We start from the raw sequence: 19,207 nt of genomic DNA, 5'->3' as shown, positions 1-19,207 counted from the left end.
TCCCTGCTGAGCAGAGAGCCCGATGTGGGAGTTGATCCCAGGACCCTGAGATCATGACCTGAGACGAAGGCAGCGGCTTAACCCACTGAGCCACCCAGGCGCCCAGTTCTGAGTTTCTTTACAAGAAGAATTTATTCTTGTCTTACCTATTTCATTAAAAATTAACAAGACATATTTTTTTAAAGATTTTACTTATTTATCATATGTAGGCAGAGAGGCAGGCAGAGAGAGAGAGAGAGAGGGAGAAGCAGCCTCCTTGCTGAGCAAAGAGCCCAGTGCGGGGCTCAATTCCAGGACCCTGGGATCATGACCTGAGCCAAAGGCAGAGGCTTTAACCCACTGTGCCACCCAGGTGCCCCCCAAATTAATAAGATATTTTAAGTGACTTTCTACATGAGAATCAAAGTATTCCACATAGCCAAATATATATGTAATAACACCATAAGCAAAGTCAAAAGATAAATGATGAACTAGGAAATACAGGTGCAACTCCTATAACTAACAAAGTTATAATCAGCCTAATATATAAAGAGCTCTAGAACTCAAGGAGAAAAATAAGAAAGAAAGAATATAAGCCAAGGACACGGTCAGTTCACTGGATAGGCAATACAAAAGAAAGAACAAAAAAGATGCTTCACTGCACTCACACCAGGAGGTATGACTTAAACGTGGACTTAAACTGCACAGCAATATTGTTTTTCACCTATCAGATTGGCAAAAGTCCAAATATTTGACAATGTGGTCTGGTGGCAAGGCTGTGGGGAAACAGGCACTCTCACAGGTTACTAATAAGAGGGAAAAACAGAGGGCAAAATTTGCCCAAATGACAAATGAATTTACTCTTTAACCCAGATATCCTGCTTTTGGAAGTATATTCTTAGATATAACTGCACATAAAGAATGACATTATGTACAAGGGTATTTGTTGTAGCCGGCATTGCTAGTAGTCCAAAAGAAGCCTTCCTCAGCACACTTACTCCCACCCACTGGAAAATTTCAGTACAAATATACAGTATCTGTGCTATCAACTGTATCTTTGTACAGTGCACAACTTGCACAACTGTCCATGAGTTGTAAAAGCAAAAGACTAGGAGAGAAGCAAGTGTCTGTCAACAAAGAATCATCAAAGAAACCATAATATATACATAAAATGGAATACTGGGCACCTGTACAGAAAGAATGAGGTTTCTCTCTGATCTCCAGAATATATTATTAAGTGATATGGACCAATGTATGTAGTTCACTGCCAATTATGCAAGAAAGGAGGAAAATAACAAAATCTGAAAGAAAAAAAAACACAATGCAAGGATACAAAGGAAACTAATGTTACTCACAGCAGCGGGGGAGGTCGGGGGAGGAGGGAAGTAGGCTGAGAAAACAGTGGGAGTGAGACTTCCCACTTCATACATTGTTACATTTTTGCTGTTCAAATCATGTGAATGTATTCTTTACTCGGAAATAAAACCAAGGCACTTTTCAAGTTACAGATCATAACTCTGTGACACAGAGATACTGACCTACAAAATGTTCTGTAAATGACATCAAACCTTGTGTGTGAAGCTCTGGTCAGGAGGGATCTTTACCCATTTCATTTTCTAAATTCATCCTTTTCTTTTCTTTCTTTCTTTTTTTTTTTAAGATTTTATTTATTTATTTGACAGAGAGAAATCGCAAGTAGTTGGAGAGGCAGGCAGAGAGAGAGAGAGGGAAGCAGGTTCCCTGCTGAGCAGAGAGCCCGATGTGGGACTCGATCCCAGGACCCTGAGATCATGACCTGAGCCGAAGGCAGCGGCTTAACCCACTGAGCCACCCAGGCGCCCTAAATTCATCCTTTTCTTTAAAAAAGATTTTATTTATTTATTTATTTGACAGACAGATCACAAGTAGGCAGAGAGGCAGGCAGAGAAAGGGGGAAAAGCAGACTCCCTGTGGAGCAGAGAGCTCAATGTGGGGCTTGATCCCAGGACCCTGAGATCATGACCTGAGCCAAAGGCAGAGGCTTAACCCACTGAGCCACACAGGCACCCCTTAAATTCATCTTATAACTCAACGTTTGTACCCATTTAGCAACCTCTCTCTATTTCCTCCATGGCTGAGCCCTTCACATCACTTACTTTTCTATTCTGTTTCTACCAGTTCAGTTTCTGTTTTTGTTTTTTGTTTCTTTGGTGCTTTGGTGTTTTTGTTTTGTTTTTTTTTTTTTAAAGATTTCACATGGAAGTGAGGCCATGAACTATTTGTCTTTCCATTTCTGGCATATTTCACTTAGCATAATGCCCTCCTGGTTCAGCCATGTTGCTGCAAGTGACAAAGTTTCCTTCTTTTTTTAAAAGGCAGAATAACAGTCCATTACATATCACATTCCTAGGTTAGTTCCATACCTCAGCTATTGTGAATAATAGCTGTAATGAACACGGCAGCACAGATATCTCCTTGAAACAATGGTTTGGTATCCTTTGGATATATACCCTGATACAGCACTGCTGGGTCTGACAGCAGTTATATTTTTAATTTCATTTCCTAGTTCTAATTTAATTTAAATTTTTAAGGAAAAAATGTGGTTTTTTCTTTAGTGGCCACACCATTTCACATTCCCACCAATGGTGCACAAGGGCTCCTTTTTCTTTCTCTTCACCCACACTTGCTATCTCTTGCCTTTTTCATAATTGGCATCCTCACAGGTATGCGGTGGTATCTCATTGTGGGTGTGATTTGCATTTTCTCTGATGACAACCGATGTGGAGCACCTTGTATTTACTTATTTTTTAAGGAGGCTCCATATCCAGTGCGGAACGCAACATGGGGCTCGAGTTCATGACCCTGAGATCGAGACCTGAGCGGAGATCAAGATTTGGACGCTTGCCCGATGGAGCCACCCAGGTGTCCTCTTGAGGACCTGCCCCATCATATGCCTGTTGGCTACTTGTATGTCTTCCGAAAAATATCTATTCAGATCCTCTGCCCATTTAAAAATTAGGTTACTTGGTTTGTTTTTGTGGGGTTTTTTTGTTGTTTTTGTTTTGTTTTGTTGTTTTTGCTATTGAGTTATGTAAGTTTCTTGCCATATTAGCCCCTTACCATATCTATGATTTGCAAATATTTTCTCTTACTCCATAAATGGCTTTTTCACTTTGTTGATGCTTTCCTTTTCTGAGAAGAATCACTTCAAAGTTATGAATGAGGTGTATTTTAGCTCCTACATGGTGAGTTTTGGTTCCCTGGCTGAGATTCTCTCCTTAAAACTGTCAGGCTCAGAGAGTAGGGCTGGGACTTCCGGCCAGGGCCTGATGCTGAGGGAAAGGACACTATATATGGAACTAGAGTAATGGTTGAGTCTGGAGGCGGTGCACTCTGGAGTCAGACTGCCTGAGTTCTAATCCCAGCTTTGTTGCTTATTAGCTGTGTGACCCTGAGCATGGCACTTCACCTACCTGTGCCTCAGTTTCCACTTCTGTCAATGAGAATAAAAAACAGAGGCACCTAGGTGGCTCAGTGACTTAAGCATCTGCATTCAGTTTGGGTCATGATCCTGGGGTCTTGGGGTTGAGTCCTGCATCAGGCTCCCTGCTCCGTGGGCAGCCTGCTTCTCCCTCTGCCTGCTGCTCCCCCTGCTTATGCACACATGTGCCCTCTCTCTCTGACAAATAAATTAATAAAATATTTTAAAAAGAGAGAGAGAATAAAAATAGTCCTTACCACTTAGGGTTGTTTTAAGGACTATGTGACCTAATCCATTTACATACAGGGACCTCGCACAGAGAGAGACCATGGTAACTATCAGCTCTTCTGGAAGGTGGACGGCTCGGGGACAGCAAGGAGTGAAGCGGCGGGGAGAGACTGACAGGGAAGGCAGGGCTCTCACAAGTGCACGGCCCAGATGCGCAGGGAAGCAGGTATTGTGGAGGGGAGGAAATGGCCGACAGTGGCCAATGCCACAAAGATAACAGAGGAGAGATTCAGGGTGTAGAGGTCACTGGGGTGAAGACGTCACTGACCATCTTGGTCAGGGTAGTTTCAGAAGAGTGACAGGGACCAAAGCCAGCAAGCCCTGAGTCAGAAAGGGGGTGGGAGGCGAGAAAGGAGAGAGTGGAGGTCGACAGTCCTTGGAAGGCATGGCTGAGAAGGGGGAGAGACACAGGGAGGCTCTCGGGACACCTGGGAGGCTGGGGACACTGAGGATACTTTTTAACTGAGCAGACCCTGAATGTTTAAATTTTTTTTTTAATGTTTATTAAAGGGGCTAGCCCTAGTTTAAAGTAAGAACGAGTATACTGATACATAAAAGTAAATGGATGGACAAGTACAGCAAAATGGTACCTAATAAAGGGAAAGGATATAGTGAGCTTAGGAAACTCCCATATGTTGGCGCACCTGGATGGCTCAGACGGTTAAGTGTAGGACTCTTGATTTCCACTGAGGTCATGATCTCAGGATCATGAGTTCGAACCCCATGTCGGGCTCTGCACTTGGTGTGAAGTTGACTTGGGATTCTCTCTCTTCCTTGGCCCCTACCCCCTCCCTCTCTCTCTAAAAAAAAAAAAAAAAAAAGTTTAAAAAATTTTTAAAAATAATAAAAAAGAAAAAAGCCCACCATTTGTCAACTACCACAGTAATCCCCGTTTCAGGCAGAATCACCAACAGATGCTAACCCTAGAGGATGAGAGGGATATTTATATTGTCGCAAAGTACGCCCTCATAGGATATGAAAGGGAATGATGGCACCCGTGCAGCAGAGAACCTGGTAAATGCCCCCTGAACCGAGCAAGCCAAGCTAAAGTCAACAGCGATAGGAAGAACTCCCAGACAGAATGCAGTGAGGACATATTACTTCTACCACATTCCTGCCTAAAGGTCCAACCTGAATTGACTCATGGGAAAAATCTCAGGCAAACCCACATTCTGGAACATTCTCTAAAAAACCGATCTCTATTCTTCATAAATGTCAAGGTCATGAAAGACAAGGGCAGAAACATTCTCTAAAAAACCGCTCTCCATTCTTCAAAAATGTCAAGGTCATGAAGGACAAGGATAGACTGAGGAAGGGTGCGGGATTGAAAGAGGCCAAAGAGACAGGATGTCTAAACGTGGTCCCTGACCGCTGGATTGCCTCCTCCGCAGGAAAAACAATTTCTTCACTGAGTGAGAACTGAATTAAGGTCTGTAGCTAGCTGAGTCATACTGATGCTAATTTCTTGATTTGCATAATTGTTCTGGGGTTATGAGAGAGAATGAACTTGTTCTCAGGAGATACACACTGAAGTATGTAGAAGAAAAGCAGAATCATGAGAGAGCAAATGTGGTAAATGTGAGCATTTGGGCGGTCGGGGTGAAAAGGTGATCAGAAATTCTATGTACTGTTCCTGCGGCTTCTCTGTAGGTCAGAAATTATTTCCAAAGAAACAGTTAGCAGAAGGGTGAGGGGAAAGATCTGGCAGGAATAATAGTAGGGAGCATGTCTTGAGTGCCCCTGTGTTCCAGGAACGGCCCACACGCTGTCTGCCTCCCAGAGGTCTTGTGAGACAGTGAATGTCACTATCCTAGTCCCGTGTCACAGAGGAGGAAACTGAGTCTCAGAGAGGCTGAGTGACGTACCTGGAGTTCCACAGGGAGAGAGGGGAGAGCTGGGGTGGGAGGACTGACAGACAGATGAGGGGGCTCCTGGATAAGGCTGCTTCCTTCACTTCCCTCCTAAAAACCTCGTTTTTTGACCTGTAATGGTCATTAGTGACTGCCTCCTCATCAGACTATAAGCTCCATGAAGGCAGAGCCGTATCTGTCTCGGTTATTGCTGTGTCCGTGGTACCGGCAGTGGACCCAGGTGGTACCGGCAGTGGACCCAGTATGGAGAAGAAATCCAACAAATGTTTCTCAATGGAATGACCGTGATCGATAATGACCATAAAATTATGACTAAGAATAATGATAACAGAAATAAAGGTTTTCATCTGTGTTCATGCACTTTGCCTTCAAAACAACCCCAAAGACAGTGTTCTCCCCATTTTACAGGTAAAGAAACTGAGGCTCAGAGGGACATCTCTTGCCACTTGGCACCCCATTCACCTGACTTCTAGCACCCACCTTCTGGAAGTCCTTCTTGGAGATGAGGCCACGGGGATCGGTAACATAGTCCTGGAAGGCCTCCGAGCCCACAATGTCCTTGAGTTTCAGGAACATGTCGAAGAACTTGAGGATCATTTCCACGTTGGACGAGGATTCCACAAGCATGTCCACCATCTGCCGGGCAATCATGCCGTTCACCACATTCCCTGTGGGCAAGGAACTGGTCAGTGTGGCCTGGGGCAGCCTGCTTTCTGGACCCCTACCGCCTGGCCTCCTTCCCCAGCTCGGGAGCCACCAGGCTCCAGGCATGATGTTGGTCGAAGTGTCCCCGGCCAGAACCCACCCCTCCCCCAGAGGGCACGGCTCATTTCCTGACCTGCATCAGTGTCGTGTGAGAACCTTGTCGGTCCCTCCCTGACAGCTGGGGGGAGTCACCAAGAGAGATACCAATGCCAGAAGCTACCAGCAGGTCCCAGATGCCATGCCCAGTGCTGGGTTGGCATGCTCTCATCCTTCTAGAGGAGGGGTGTTACTATCCATTTGTATGGAGGAAAGAGGCTGGGACTCAAAGAAAGTCACACGCTCAGGATCCCAACATACCAGGATCCACACTCTAAGATCCCAACATGCCAGCCTACAAGGGGGTGAGAAGGCTTTGAAGCCAAAGCTTCATGACCTCAGAGCTCACACACCGAAGCCTTCCACTAGTCCTCTGAGGCCAAGCAGGTCCAGAGTGGAGTGAGGTAGGGCCAAAGATAAGACAGTGGGGAGGAGTGGAGACTGTGGTAAAGTGGGATCCCACTGGCTCCAGCTTCTTCTTATACCTTTCACTTTTATTTATTTATTTATATAGATTTTATTTTTTAAAATATTTATTGCTTTATTCGGGAGGAGGAGGAGAGGGAGAGAGAGAATCTCCAGCAGACTCCCCGCTAAGTGAGGAACCTGATGCCAGGCTCGATCTCATGACCCTGAGATCGTAACCTGGGCCAAACTTAAGAGCTGAATGCTTCGCTGACTGAGCCACCCAGGTACCCCATATTGTTTTATTAATTAGCAATAAATTATGGTCGTTTTAAGTCACTAAGTTTTGAGGACATTCATTAGGTAGCAAAAGCTAGTTGAGACATTTGACAAGGAAACACATAAATAACTATGAGTTATGTAAACTTTAAAAAGCATCAGGGCCATCCACCTTATTGAGATTTCTTTGGGGAGTCAGTGATCTAAGGCACATATGGCCATGGCTTGGCATATGAGTGCTCTGCACGTGTTTGCTGAGCTCGTTACTGGGACTCCTTCACCAACCCATTTGACCTTGACACGATGTCAGATGAAGTTGAAGATTAGGGTCTCTGGGGTCTCAGAGGGCCATTCCCTGCTTGTCGGTCCCTTTGTTCCCTCCCCAGACCCCCACCTGCTGGGGGTTTACCTTCTAGTAGCGACAGCAACATCACCACCATGTCCTTCTGGAGATCTAGCAGCTCCTTCAGCAGCTCGATCTGGCTGGAGTCCTAGAGACCCCAGACCCCAGTTATGTGATGACTGGTCTCTGCAGAGATGCCTACCCACTTCCAGCTGCTTCCGCCCCTCTTGACCCACCCTGCAGGGCCTAAGACCCCTTCTCACTCCCCTCTTACCTCCGAGGGGACCCGAGTCCAGACATGTTCCTCGGAAGCAGGGGAAGGGGCAGAGAGACAAGATTGTGGGGGTGGGGCAGGCACTCTGGGGGAAGCAGTCTTGACAGGTGACATGTGGGGCCAAGAGCTGGTGGCCAAGGGGGACTGGGACGGCAGAAGCTTGGGGCTTATGGAAGGGTGCTTGATATATGTTTGTTGAATGAATGTGCGATGGAAAAAGCAAGGTGCTGGGTTCAGGAGAAAGGCTGGAGGACTCAGCCAAGTGCCTTTTGGTGAACAATCTGGGGAGAAGGTAGGGGTACACTGCCTGTCCTGTCACAGTGCCTCATGTAAGTCCTACATAAGCTTCCTTCACGGTCAGAGTTCTGTTTCATGGTCCCTATTTGTACCAAGCTCAGCTACGTAAAACTGGCAATATGTGAGCATTTTTGACCCACCGAGTGGTCATCTCATCTGGTTCTACCTAATACAGCAGAGTAAGAGGGGGAATACAGCAGAGGAGGGGGAAGGATACTGGATAAATGGCAGGTAAGGCTCCCTTATTCCAGGCTCCTTCTCAAGTTCCTGATTCTAACACAGTTTCAAAGCTTGGCCTTCTGACTCTAAGATCCCAACATACCAGAATCTCAAGATCCTAATGTGGGTGGGAGCCTGTGGTATGTGTCTGCAGGTGATGTCTGACCCAGCACCCTGCTTCGCACGACAACTGCACTCTCAGATCAAGTGGGGCTAAACCCGCTTTCTGGTTTCAGGGCCGGGTATATGGCCAGATCTGGCCAATCAGAGCTCTCTTTCCCCTGGCCACGGTGACTGGCTCAGGGAGGAGCATGTGACCCAATAGTCCAATCAGAGAGAACTGCAAGTCGGAGCTTCCATAGAAAAGGGGTCCTCTGCGCTCTGGAGCAGTTACAGGGGTGCATAGAACCCTGGGGCATCGTTTTTCCAGACAGTGTGAGAGCCTGCTTGAGACTGAAGCCAGAGAGAAGACAGACCTTTCTGCTGACATCACTCTAGGCCCTGGATCTCTGATGTGAACTGATGAATTCTTTTTCCCCGCCTTAAGCCACTACTTTGCATTGGATTTCCAGCGCATGTGACCTAGCCCTAGTCCTTGGTTAATGAATTGACACCCCGGGGTCTGGAACTCTACACTAAAACACCGATATTCTCTAGACTTTTAAGATCACGCCAACGACACAACTGCGGCTGCACTTACAGTGAGGAATTGCATCCCAAGTTCAACTCCTTTCAAAAAGTCTGATGACAACAGACAGGATTTCTGCCAGCCCCGGTGGCCCCTTTGAATAACTAGATCAAGCCTCCCCTCCCTCCAGACGCTTCCTGCTGGGAAATGAGAATACAGTGTAGAGAACAGTGCCATCTGCTGGGAAGCTGGGGCATTTATGACGTTCGGGATGGAGATGGTGCAGCCTTGAATATGTTTACCAGACAGAAACAGAGCCAACAGACAAGGTGTTCACGAGACACTGACCAGGCTGCAAAGGGGAGGGGGCTGGTAGGGTAAGGGGAGCACAGGATTCTAGAAATGGGAAAAGGGCTCGACAGGGGCCTTACATCATGGGTGCCCGAGATAGGCGTCATCTGCCGCAGGCAGAATAAAGAAACAAAGCCCTCCTTCAGTCCCAATCCCTGACCTAGAAAGCGGAGCCCTTTCTATCCCCCCGGGTGTCAGAATCTGAGAGAAGCTCTTCAGAGAGAAAAGAACACCAACCAATCATAGAGGAACTCCGACTGGAGGGGGTGGGGCCTACACATCAGACCAGTGGAAGTGTGGGTGGGAAACCAGCCTACTGGTGGTGACAGAGAGCCCATCCAGGAGGAGGATGGATTGGGCCACCCGGAGGGAACGCGTCTGGAACATGCCAGAAGGCTAGGGTGTGAAACTGACTTGGAAATGGGCCACTTGGGGGGATGCCCGGCAACAGCTGGATGAAGAAGAGAGGGGCCCAAACCTGAGCGAGCTTCATCATCATGTGGGCAAACACGTGCAGGAATCCCACCACAGCATCCCAGAGGCGGCTATGTGCCAGGCTCTGCTGGTTCCCGGTGCAGGGGCCCTGGGGGTTGCAGAGGGATGCAGTGAGCACTGGGCAGGGGGCGGGGTCCAGCGGGAGTGAGGGGGGAGGGGCATTTCGCCTCCCACCAGCGGGCAGGCCCTACCTGGATGTACTCCGTGAGGCTGTTGAACACCTGTTTAGCGACCGACATGGCCTTGGAAAAGTTCCTCTTGCCCTGCTCCTCAATGACATCTTTGCCAGAGTAGTACCAGTAGAAGTCGCTGATGGACTCCTGGGGGCCAATGGGATGTGAAGGGGTACTGGCCAACTCATGGACCCCGCAGTCCTCGAGCTAGGTCGCACCTGGATGGCCTCCTGGCCTCACCTGCAGCCTCAGGAGGTAGTCCACTGTGCAGATGATAATGTTAATAGTGGTCGTGTTCCCCGTTTGTGTCCGTAGGTAGTTCTGGAAATCTAGGGAGATAAAAAGTCATACATTCATTGGGAGTCTACTGTGTGTAATCAGTGTTTATTGAGTGCCTGTTGTATGCCAAAGGCATATAATCATCGTTAGTTTATTTAGTCTTTATCGACTACCTACTGTGTGTCAGAGGAAGGTGAGGGTCATTTATTCATTTAGGTAGTAACCATTTATCGAGGGCCTACTAGATGCCAGATATGGTAGAGGGTCATTTCTTCATTTTATTCCCCCAAAATATGTTTCTTTTTTTTTTTTTTTAAAGATTTTTTATTTATTTATTTGAGAGAGAGAGACAGTGAGAGAGAGCATGAGCGAGGAGAAGGTCAGAGAGCGAAGCAGACTTCCCATGGAGCTGGGAGCCCGATGTGGGACTCGATCCCGGGACTCCGGGATCACGCCCTGAGCCGAAGGCAGTCGTCCAACCAACTGAGCCACCCAGGCGTCCCCCCAAAATATGTTTCTTGAGCACATACAGTGTATCACGGGAATATGGAGATTTAGTCTTCCACTGGTTTCCAAAAATTTTTATTGAATGCCTACTATGTGATGGGGGAGATGGAAGATTGGTTATTTATTCATTCATTTATCCAACAAGTATTTATTGAGCATATGTTATATGCTAATGTGAGATGAAGATCGGCCACTTATTCTTTGGTACTACAAGTTTATTGAGCATTTACTATGCCTAAATGGGTACATTTACAGCTTCCCTCTCCTGTAAAGAGATCTGTCAACTGAGAACATGGCCACAGACATATATATTAGACAAACCTTTTGTCTATTTTGAATGGTACCGAATAGTCAAGACATGCAAAGCATCTGAGATTTGAAAGCTATTTCAAATATTTATTTGTGTTTTTTTAAGATTTATTTACTTGACAGAAATCACAAGTAAGCAGAGAGGCAGGCAGGGAGAGGGAAGCAGGCTCCCCGCTGAGGATAGAGCCCGATGTAGGGCTCTATCCCAGGACCCTGAGATCATGACCTGAGCCGAAGGCAAAGGCTTAACCCACTGAGCCACCCAGGTCCCCCTCAAATATTTATTTGATTGGGCTGGCTAATGAACCCACAACTTCATGTAGAGGACTGGATTGCAAATTTGGTAGGAGAGAGGAATTCCACCTGTTAGAACATTTTTGTTTCCAAGAAATCAGAGATCCAGGGAATAAAATTCATTTAAAACCCCAAAGACTGGGCGTCTGGGTGGCTCAGTAGGTTAAGCCTCTGCCTTCGGCTCAGGTCATGATTTCAGAGTCCTGGGATAGAGCCCCGCATCAGACTCTCTGCTCGGAGGGGAGCCTGCTCCCCCACCCCCCACCTCTGCCTGCTTCTCTGCCTACTTGTGACCTTTCTCCCTCTGTCAAATAAATAAAATCTTTAAAAAAAATAAAAATAAAACCCCAAAGACAGATTCCACCTTAATTACAGTTAAAGAGAGAAAATCCTTGTCCCATGGCACAACAGTATTACATAAACCTTGAAGAACAAGAAGTTGTGGAGATAAGAGCTTTTGAGAATGCAAAGCCATGGACCATGCCTTACCCACCATTGAACAGAGGAGAATGAAGAGTAAAGAAATTTACAAGTGGGTTCACTGTAGTGAACACCAGCCAAATGGGGTGCAGGTTCTGTGGAAGTTAGATTTGTGATTACTCCCACTGTTGTGATGAAGGTAGTTTCTGGGCAGTCTGTGGTTTCATAATCCCCTGCTATGTGTTATAACCACAACCTTGACACTGTGCATACTTGTTATAGGAAACAGCCTTGGGTAGAATGTTTGTCATACAGAATTCTGACTGTCCTTTTAATGTTGTGAGTGACATGGGCCACATAGGGTTATATGTTCTTGTTAGTGATGCGTTTCCTTAGCTTGCTGTGTTATCCTTGATCTGCTGAAACTGTGTGCCAGGATGAAAGCTGGGGAAACTTGTTTGAGTTCGGAAAGAATCTGTAAGGCCTTCATCCTGGCAAACTATTTTATAAGCAAAATTAAGAAGTGATTCTAACAAATTCAACCCAAGCACAGAAATCCACCACATTTACATAACTTTGGCCAGCTGCTGCAAGACACCTGTAGGGGAACACAGCATGTGGCGAGGCACTCATCTGGTGCTCACAGTGATTTGGGGACAAACTGGTTTTGGTGAATCTGGACTGGCTAGAGGAGGTGCAAGTGAAGCAAAGTGGCCACATTGCAGAAATCTGAGGGGGATTCAGGAAGGTGGGAGGACAAGGCTCGATAATGGCTGCAAACGAAGGATGGACAATCGGGTCAAGGATGGCTGGTGAAGCCACCATCCATAAGGGGTGAGGGGCTGGGAGATGAACTCAGGCAACCCTTGCAGACTGACCCCAAACCTTGGCCTCCTTTCCACTCACCCTTCCACCCACCCCTCCTCCTCACCATTGTTGTGCCCCTCACAGAGCAGTTGTAGGAATCGGAACAGGTCTTGAGTGAATTCGTCATCTGCCATGACCTTCTCTCCTGGGGTGGGGGGGAGAAGAGGGGGACAGGGCCCAGAAGGGGGTCAGACACGGCAGGACAGAGCATTCGCATGCACACGGCCCTTGTACACTCCACACACATGCACAAAGCTACGTAGGGAGGAGCAGCTGCCACTTCAAAGAGGCTGTGAGGGTCACCGGCTTCCATGACACCAGGGAGACCCGGTTTCAGAGTCATCAGCAGATGAAGACCAGAGGGGCCCTGCGTCATGAAGCTGGGGCCTCAAGCTTCTTTCTAAACATCACTGTCCCTCTGACATCACCACTTGAATGACGTCAGGAATGTCTGCCCACCCAGCAGAGGTTCAGGCAGCTGGTATCTCCCTTGGCCCCATCCAGGGCCTGGAGGGGGTGGGGTTAATGGATTATGGGGATTGGAGTCACTTTCAAGCAAAGGCTCTAAGCAGGAGGGGATTGGACAGGGAGTGGGATCGAAAGCCAGCCAATTGGCTCAGATGCCTTGAAAGCAGCCAATCCAGGAGATGCATGGGAGAGGTGTGTAAACATAGGCCAATCCGAATGGGCATCTGAAAGAAGCCAATCACCACGGGCTCTAGGGGAGGGAAAAGAGATAGAGAGAGAGAGAGGGAGGCTAGACAGGAATGGGCCAACCAGAGCAGGCGCAGATGAGGCACGCGCACCAATCAGAGTGGATGCTCGGGGCAACCAATCTGGTTGGCGAATGGGAACTTCAGACTTGACCAATCTGGGGTCGCGGGCGCAGAGAGCGGGGTGCGCGGCAGTGGGGATTACCCCACCCCGGGACTGCGAATCTGGGTCTAGAAGCCTGAGAACGTCTAGCTGGAAAGGGATCTTGCCATCTTCTCTAGCATCTGTTTACACAGTGGGGAGCAGGCTTATAGAAAGTAAGAGACTTGTTCACAGTCTCCAGTTGTTGTTAGTGGCTAATCTGGGACCCGAGTCTTGGTCTCCGGCTCAAGACTTTCTGCGAGCATGACGCCATCACTGAAGAGTTCCTCCCTCCCTGGATGTCCCAGATCCTCAGCCCCCAGGTGGAGGGGACGGTTGGGGGTTAGAAGGGAGGGATGCAGTAGCATAGCAAGGGGAATGGGCTGGGGGAATTACCGTTCTGGCGATTGATGACTGGGGCAGCCAACAGGATGGGAGGAGGAAGCAGGAGAAAAGAAGGCAAAAGAGAGACAGGAAGGAGACAGAGAGACAGACACAGATAAACAGTGACACAGTCAGGGACGAAGACATCAACACAGAGAGAGGAGCGACCACAGAGGATCAGAGCCATAAGGAGACAGAGTAGGAGATGGGGGGTAAAAGCAGAGGGAGAGAAAGAAGAGGGAAGAGAAAGAGATGGACAAGTAGAGGTGGAGAGGCAGGAGGCGAGGATCAGGGCAGAAAAGTTAGACACATCACAACACGGCAAAGAGGAGACTCAATTAACCTGGATTAGGGGCATTAATGAGAACAGCAACCAGGGTGGGAGACTTGGGGCGTGTGGAGGGTCCGGTCGGTGTGGTGATGGGAGGCAGGGGGAGAACACAGGACGGAAGGACAGCCAGGGGTGGGGACCCTGAGGAGGGAGACCCTGGAGGAATGTGGGGGCACAACTGGGGATCACTCTGGGGGGGGGTGGAACTTGGTGATGGTCATAGGGTGGGGGGGTGTCTTGGAGGAAGGGAGCTCTGGGCAATGTGGGCGAGGGGGCGATCCCGAAGGAAGAGGACGTCCCAGGAGTGGGAAGCCCAAGAGAGGGCCTCACCAGTTCCATCCTCGTTCACCATGCCCAGCCCCTCTGCCTTGTTCTGTCTCTCGAAAGCATTGAGATCCAGGACGCTGGGAGAAAGGAAAGATGGGGCAGATGGGCTAAGGCCTCTGCCTCACTCTTCCAGAGCCCCACAGGCACCCCCTTCCCCCCCCACACACCCAGTTTGGGCAGAGAGCCACGGTAAAGCATGCATGAGCTGAAATCAAGAGGAAGCACAGAAGCACAAACAGAACTGGGAGAAGGCATGTGGCAGCCGCTGTCAAGTAAGGTGGGGCTGGAATGACATATGTACAACAAGCTGGAATCAGGAGAAAACAGAAACCCTCAGTTAGCCAAAGCTTCAAGGGGTGGGGAGGAAAAGTCAGTGGACAGAAGAGAACAAAGGCGGACAGTAGTAGTCACATGAATGGGGGTTATCAGAAGAGAGCCCTGATTCCTTGCTGCCTGAATGCCCCCTGAATTCACTACAAGCTTCTGGTTCCAGCTGTCCGTTCTTACTATTGTGATAATCGCCTCCCAGTACACCTTAGAGTGGGTCCACGTTCCTGGAGGTGGTACCAGGGGCAGGGTCTCAGCCACACCGAAGGTGTTTAACCCACCGGAGGTCTGCTAGACCCTACCTGCATGTTTGCATCAGCGCCTGGATACTCTGGAAGAAGCCCACTTCCTTCTTGTCCTTCAGATAATCCAGCATTTTCTACAGAGGGGGCGGGAGCATCAGGGAAAGTGGGAGTCACACGGGAGCTTCTAGAGCTCTGTGCTTTCCTCCCAGGTCCTTGCTCCTGTTACCTGTTGCACATCTGCATTGCCTCCGTTTAGGATGGAGATGCCCAGCTTCAGGGTGGAGGACACCATGGCGCCCGTCTCTCCTGGAGCGGGTGGGGGTGGGGCAAAGACAGCGCACTCAGTCTGGGAGCCCTGTTCTCCACCCACCAGAAGACAACCATCCCAGGGTATGCAGGAGAAGGGGCTGGGGTCGCGTGCCATAGTGAAGGAAGAGCAAGAAATTGCAAGGTGAGTGGGATGTGCAAGGGCTGGGGTGCGAGGCGCAGGCAGGGTGGGAGAGTGAGCCATGGGGTCCCCAGGAAATGGGGGGCTGGGGGAGACTGGGGACGGGTGCATGTGCCCAGGAGGAGTGCCTGCGGGAAGGCACCTTTGCAGGCACTGATCATCTGGAGCACCATCTCGGCGGCTCCCCGGTTGTGCAGCCGCGCCTGCTGGTACAGCAGCCTCTGTTTCTCCATCTCTTTCTCCTGCAGCGGAGCCAGGCCCATGGCGCCCAGTGAGTCTGGGCTCAGTAGCCCAGCCTTTGCCCCTCACAGCCTCAGCCCTCAGCCCTCCGCTCCCTGCTCCAACCATATCTGCTGGCTCATTCCTTTAATTGTGAGCTCTCTCTGTCCCCTGGCACTGAAGTCTACCACTTGTCTCTTGTCCTCAGAGCATGGGGCCAGACATGGAGCAATCTTAATCCGGGCCCGTGGACCCCCAAGGGGTTCAAAGACACATTCTAGGAGGTCAGAGTGCCTGGGTGGCTCAGTTGGTTAAGTATCTGCCTTCAGCTCAGGTCATGATCCCAGGATGCTGGGATCAAGCCCCGAATCAGGGTGTACATTCAACGGGCAGTCTGTTTCTCCCTCTCCCCCTGCCCTTCTCCCCGACTTGTGCCCCCCAAAATAAATAAATAAAATCTTTTAAAAAACCAAAAGGATGATTCCAAGAAAGGCTTCAGTAGATATTAAAAGGGACCCAGGCACCAAAAACGTTAAGAAACTCAGGGAAATGTTTGCTGACTGCCTTAATGATGAATGGATGAGTTAACTTCATGTTTATCAGTTCTTTCTCACTGCCTGATCTTTGCATATGCTGTTCCCCCTTCTGGAACACATTTCCCCTTTTCTTCCTCTGGCATACTCCTTTTATTTTTTATTTTTTTTTAAGATCTTATTTATTTATTTGACAGACAGAGATCACAAGTAGGCAGAGAGGCAAGCAGAGCGAGAGAGGGAGAAGCAGGCTCCCTGCTGAGCAGAGAGCCCGATGTGGGGCTCAATCGCAGAGTCCTGGGATCATGATCTGAGCCAAAGGCAGAGGCCCCAATTCACTGAGCCACACAGGTGCCCCTGGCACACTCCTTTTAAAGATTTTTATTTATTTGACAGAGACCACAAGTAAACAGCAAGGCAGGCAGAGAAAGGAAGGGAAGCAGGCTCCCCACTGAGCAGAGAGTCTGATGTGGGGCTTGATCCCAGGACCCTGAGATCATGACCTGAGCTGAAGGCAGAGGCTTAACCCACTGAGCCACCCAGGTGCCCCAGGCACACTCCCTTTATCCTCCTGCTCAGACATCCCCTCCTCTGAAGAGCCCTCCCTGACCCTTCCCCTTGCTTGGGCTTCCCCAGCTGCCATAACTACTCCCCTCACCCCCCGCTTGTGTCCCCCTGAGCTTCCCTGGATTCCCCTGCCTCCCCCATTCTGCCCTGCCCACTCTGCCTGAGCCTCCCATACCACCACCGTGAATCATCTTTGCTGTTCCTGTCGGGTTGATGTATCCGTCTCTCCCCAGGTGAACGACAGTCACGGTTGTGTCCCCAACATGACCCAGCACAGGGCTGGGCCCAGAGCACTACTCTGTGAACACAGCCTGAATGAACAGGGAATGACTTCCCTTTGCCCTTTCCTCAGGGACCTCCTGACCCCACCTACCTCAAAGGACACCTCCACTTCTTCCTCATCTGCTTCGCCATTCTCCCCTCCCTCCTCCATGTGGCAGCTCTGGGGACAGGACATTAGAGATGACGGTGAACAGAGGAGATCCCCTAGTTCACCCAGACCCCTCTAAGCGGGCAGGCATTGCAGCTGGGGAGAAGGGAATGTGCCCAGGAAGGCGGGGGGAGGGGGCAGGACCTCACCTTTGCCATGATGTCAGCATATGCCATATACAGGTAATCCTCATCCAGTTTGCTAAGGAAGTAAGTGGGGGAGATGATCAGGGCCCAGTGGAGAGGACCCCCATCCTATAACTGCTTCTAGTTTCCCTTTGGAGAGCCACCCCTCCCCATGCCCGGGCTGTGTAGTTGGGCATTGGGGGGTCCACTGTCCACTGCCAGAGGGGGTGAGTGTGATCAAGACTTAGCCAATTAGCATGTTTAACAGGCTTGGCCTCGGTCATAGGGACAAGATGGTCCTGTGCTTCATGTGGGTCCACTGGAATTCATTCTGGGTTTGCTGGAGGGATCGGCAGAGGGGTTCCCTTTCCCCTGGGCTTGAGAAAATAGCGTGTATGATGCCTGGAGCAAGCATCCGGCTATTGGCTCGTTTGATAACTATGACCAACCACCCTCTTGGGCCTTAATAATAATAATAATGATAATAATAATAAATAATAATAATAATAATAGGAGTAGTAGTGGCCAACACCTATTGAGTGTTTACTCTAGGTCAGTCCCTATTCTAAGTGCTTTCTGTCATAACACATTAATCCTCACAATAGCCCTATTATTTTGAGACAGGATTAGATAGGTAGATCTATTACTAGCCTCATTTTACAGATAAGTCAACCCAAGATCCTTCTTGGCCGAGTCCCACAGCTTGTGCTGTGACTCAGGCCTACCTTATCTAACTCCAGAGTCCTGGCTTTCCAAAGGATGAAAAACAGAGCGCTGGATGCCCCAGTCTCCCTTGTAGCTGGGGGTGGCCTGAGGTCAGAATTCTGGCCAATGAGATCTGTGCAGAGGTCTGCCAAGGAGAGTGCCTTTTTTTGGATAAAAATATCTTGATCTTACTGGGGGCAGGGGGAGGGGGAGAGGAGACTTTCTCCTTTCTGCCCAGCATGTGGTCCTGTCCAGAAATTAAACAATCCACCTTATTGAAAATCTGTTAAAATATGCTGATTTTTCTTCTCATAATCTACTGATTTTGTTCGAGAAAGACAAAGCTTTCATCAATATTGCCTGTGACGTGAGCTCTATTAGAAGAGATGGCTTGCCAAGCGCTCAGCCTACAAAACAAGGCACCGTGGCCTGGGCCTGTCAGGGGAAAATGACACTGAAAGATCAGCTGTGGGGCTCCCCAGGGACACAGAGGGTCTGTCTTGAGGAACAGGGAGGTTGCCGGGTGGGAGGATGTAGATCCCGTCCCAGGACACAGGAAAGGTCCTCACCTCTTCTCAGTCAGAGCTGTGCGGCTGAAGTGAAGGACCAGCTGATGTAGGGGGTCCGGCTTCTTCTCCTCCACCTCCTCCTCCTCCTCCTCCTGCTCCCCAGCTTTCTGGGGGAGGTGTGGGGCTTGGAAAGGGGATTTCTAGAGTCCCCTCCTGTCTCCCTCGGCCATAGCCTTGCAGGGCTAGATTTTTTTCTCTGCCACCCCACCCCCCACGTATAAGCCCTTCCCCTTATCTCTCCCCAAGCCTGCTGCCGCCTTTCCCGTACTCCTCAATATGGAGGGCGACTGCTGAAGTGGGCAGCCAGCAAGCTAGCGCCGCCCCCCCCCCGCCCCCATTCAGCCCTGCCCCCTCCACTCCCAGGCAGGTCCCATCCAGCTCACTGAAAGGTCATCGATCATGCGGTCTTCAAAGCTGTGGTCTTCAGTCAGGATCCACCCGGCCTTGTAGCTCTCCAGGAACATGTTACAGGCCCGGTGCCTGCAGGGGAAAGGCGTGCGGCGTCCCCCGAGACCATGGCCCGCACCGCGCCTCCGTTATCCTCCCGCACATCTACCTTCCCCAACCAGACCCCATCGTGGTGGCGCCCCCTCCTCCCGCCTC

The 19,207-nt window shown here is 49.5% G+C and overlaps 1 protein-coding gene across 2 annotated transcripts in view; it reads right to left on the bottom strand.

Annotated features, from left to right (window-relative positions):
* RYR1 (ryanodine receptor 1) overlaps positions 1 to 19,207 on the bottom strand; it is a 110,717-nt gene that overhangs the window by 22,759 nt on the left and 68,751 nt on the right. For both annotated transcript variants that reach the window (XM_044256551.1, XM_044256549.1), the window contains 15 exons: positions 18,988 to 19,084; positions 18,605 to 18,711; positions 17,355 to 17,406; positions 17,149 to 17,217; positions 15,599 to 15,698; positions 15,235 to 15,314; positions 15,066 to 15,142; positions 14,440 to 14,513; positions 13,791 to 13,808; positions 12,604 to 12,684; positions 10,104 to 10,192; positions 9,882 to 10,010; positions 9,674 to 9,778; positions 7,493 to 7,574; positions 6,079 to 6,266 (listed from right to left, as the gene is read on the bottom strand). In XM_044256551.1, the coding sequence (XP_044112486.1) occupies positions 6,079 to 6,266; positions 7,493 to 7,574; positions 9,674 to 9,778; positions 9,882 to 10,010; positions 10,104 to 10,192; positions 12,604 to 12,684; positions 13,791 to 13,808; positions 14,440 to 14,513; positions 15,066 to 15,142; positions 15,235 to 15,314; positions 15,599 to 15,698; positions 17,149 to 17,217; positions 17,355 to 17,406; positions 18,605 to 18,711; positions 18,988 to 19,084 (1,348 nt within the window). The remainder of the gene's footprint in view (positions 1 to 6,078; positions 6,267 to 7,492; positions 7,575 to 9,673; positions 9,779 to 9,881; positions 10,011 to 10,103; positions 10,193 to 12,603; positions 12,685 to 13,790; positions 13,809 to 14,439; positions 14,514 to 15,065; positions 15,143 to 15,234; positions 15,315 to 15,598; positions 15,699 to 17,148; positions 17,218 to 17,354; positions 17,407 to 18,604; positions 18,712 to 18,987; positions 19,085 to 19,207) is intronic.

Source organism: Neovison vison, chromosome 7, assembly GCF_020171115.1.
Source record: "Neovison vison isolate M4711 chromosome 7, ASM_NN_V1, whole genome shotgun sequence".
NCBI classification, from domain to species: Eukaryota; Metazoa; Chordata; class Mammalia; order Carnivora; family Mustelidae; genus Neogale; species Neogale vison.
The sequence above is the reverse complement of the archived record's forward strand: the minus strand, read 5'-3'. Positions and strand labels throughout refer to the sequence as shown.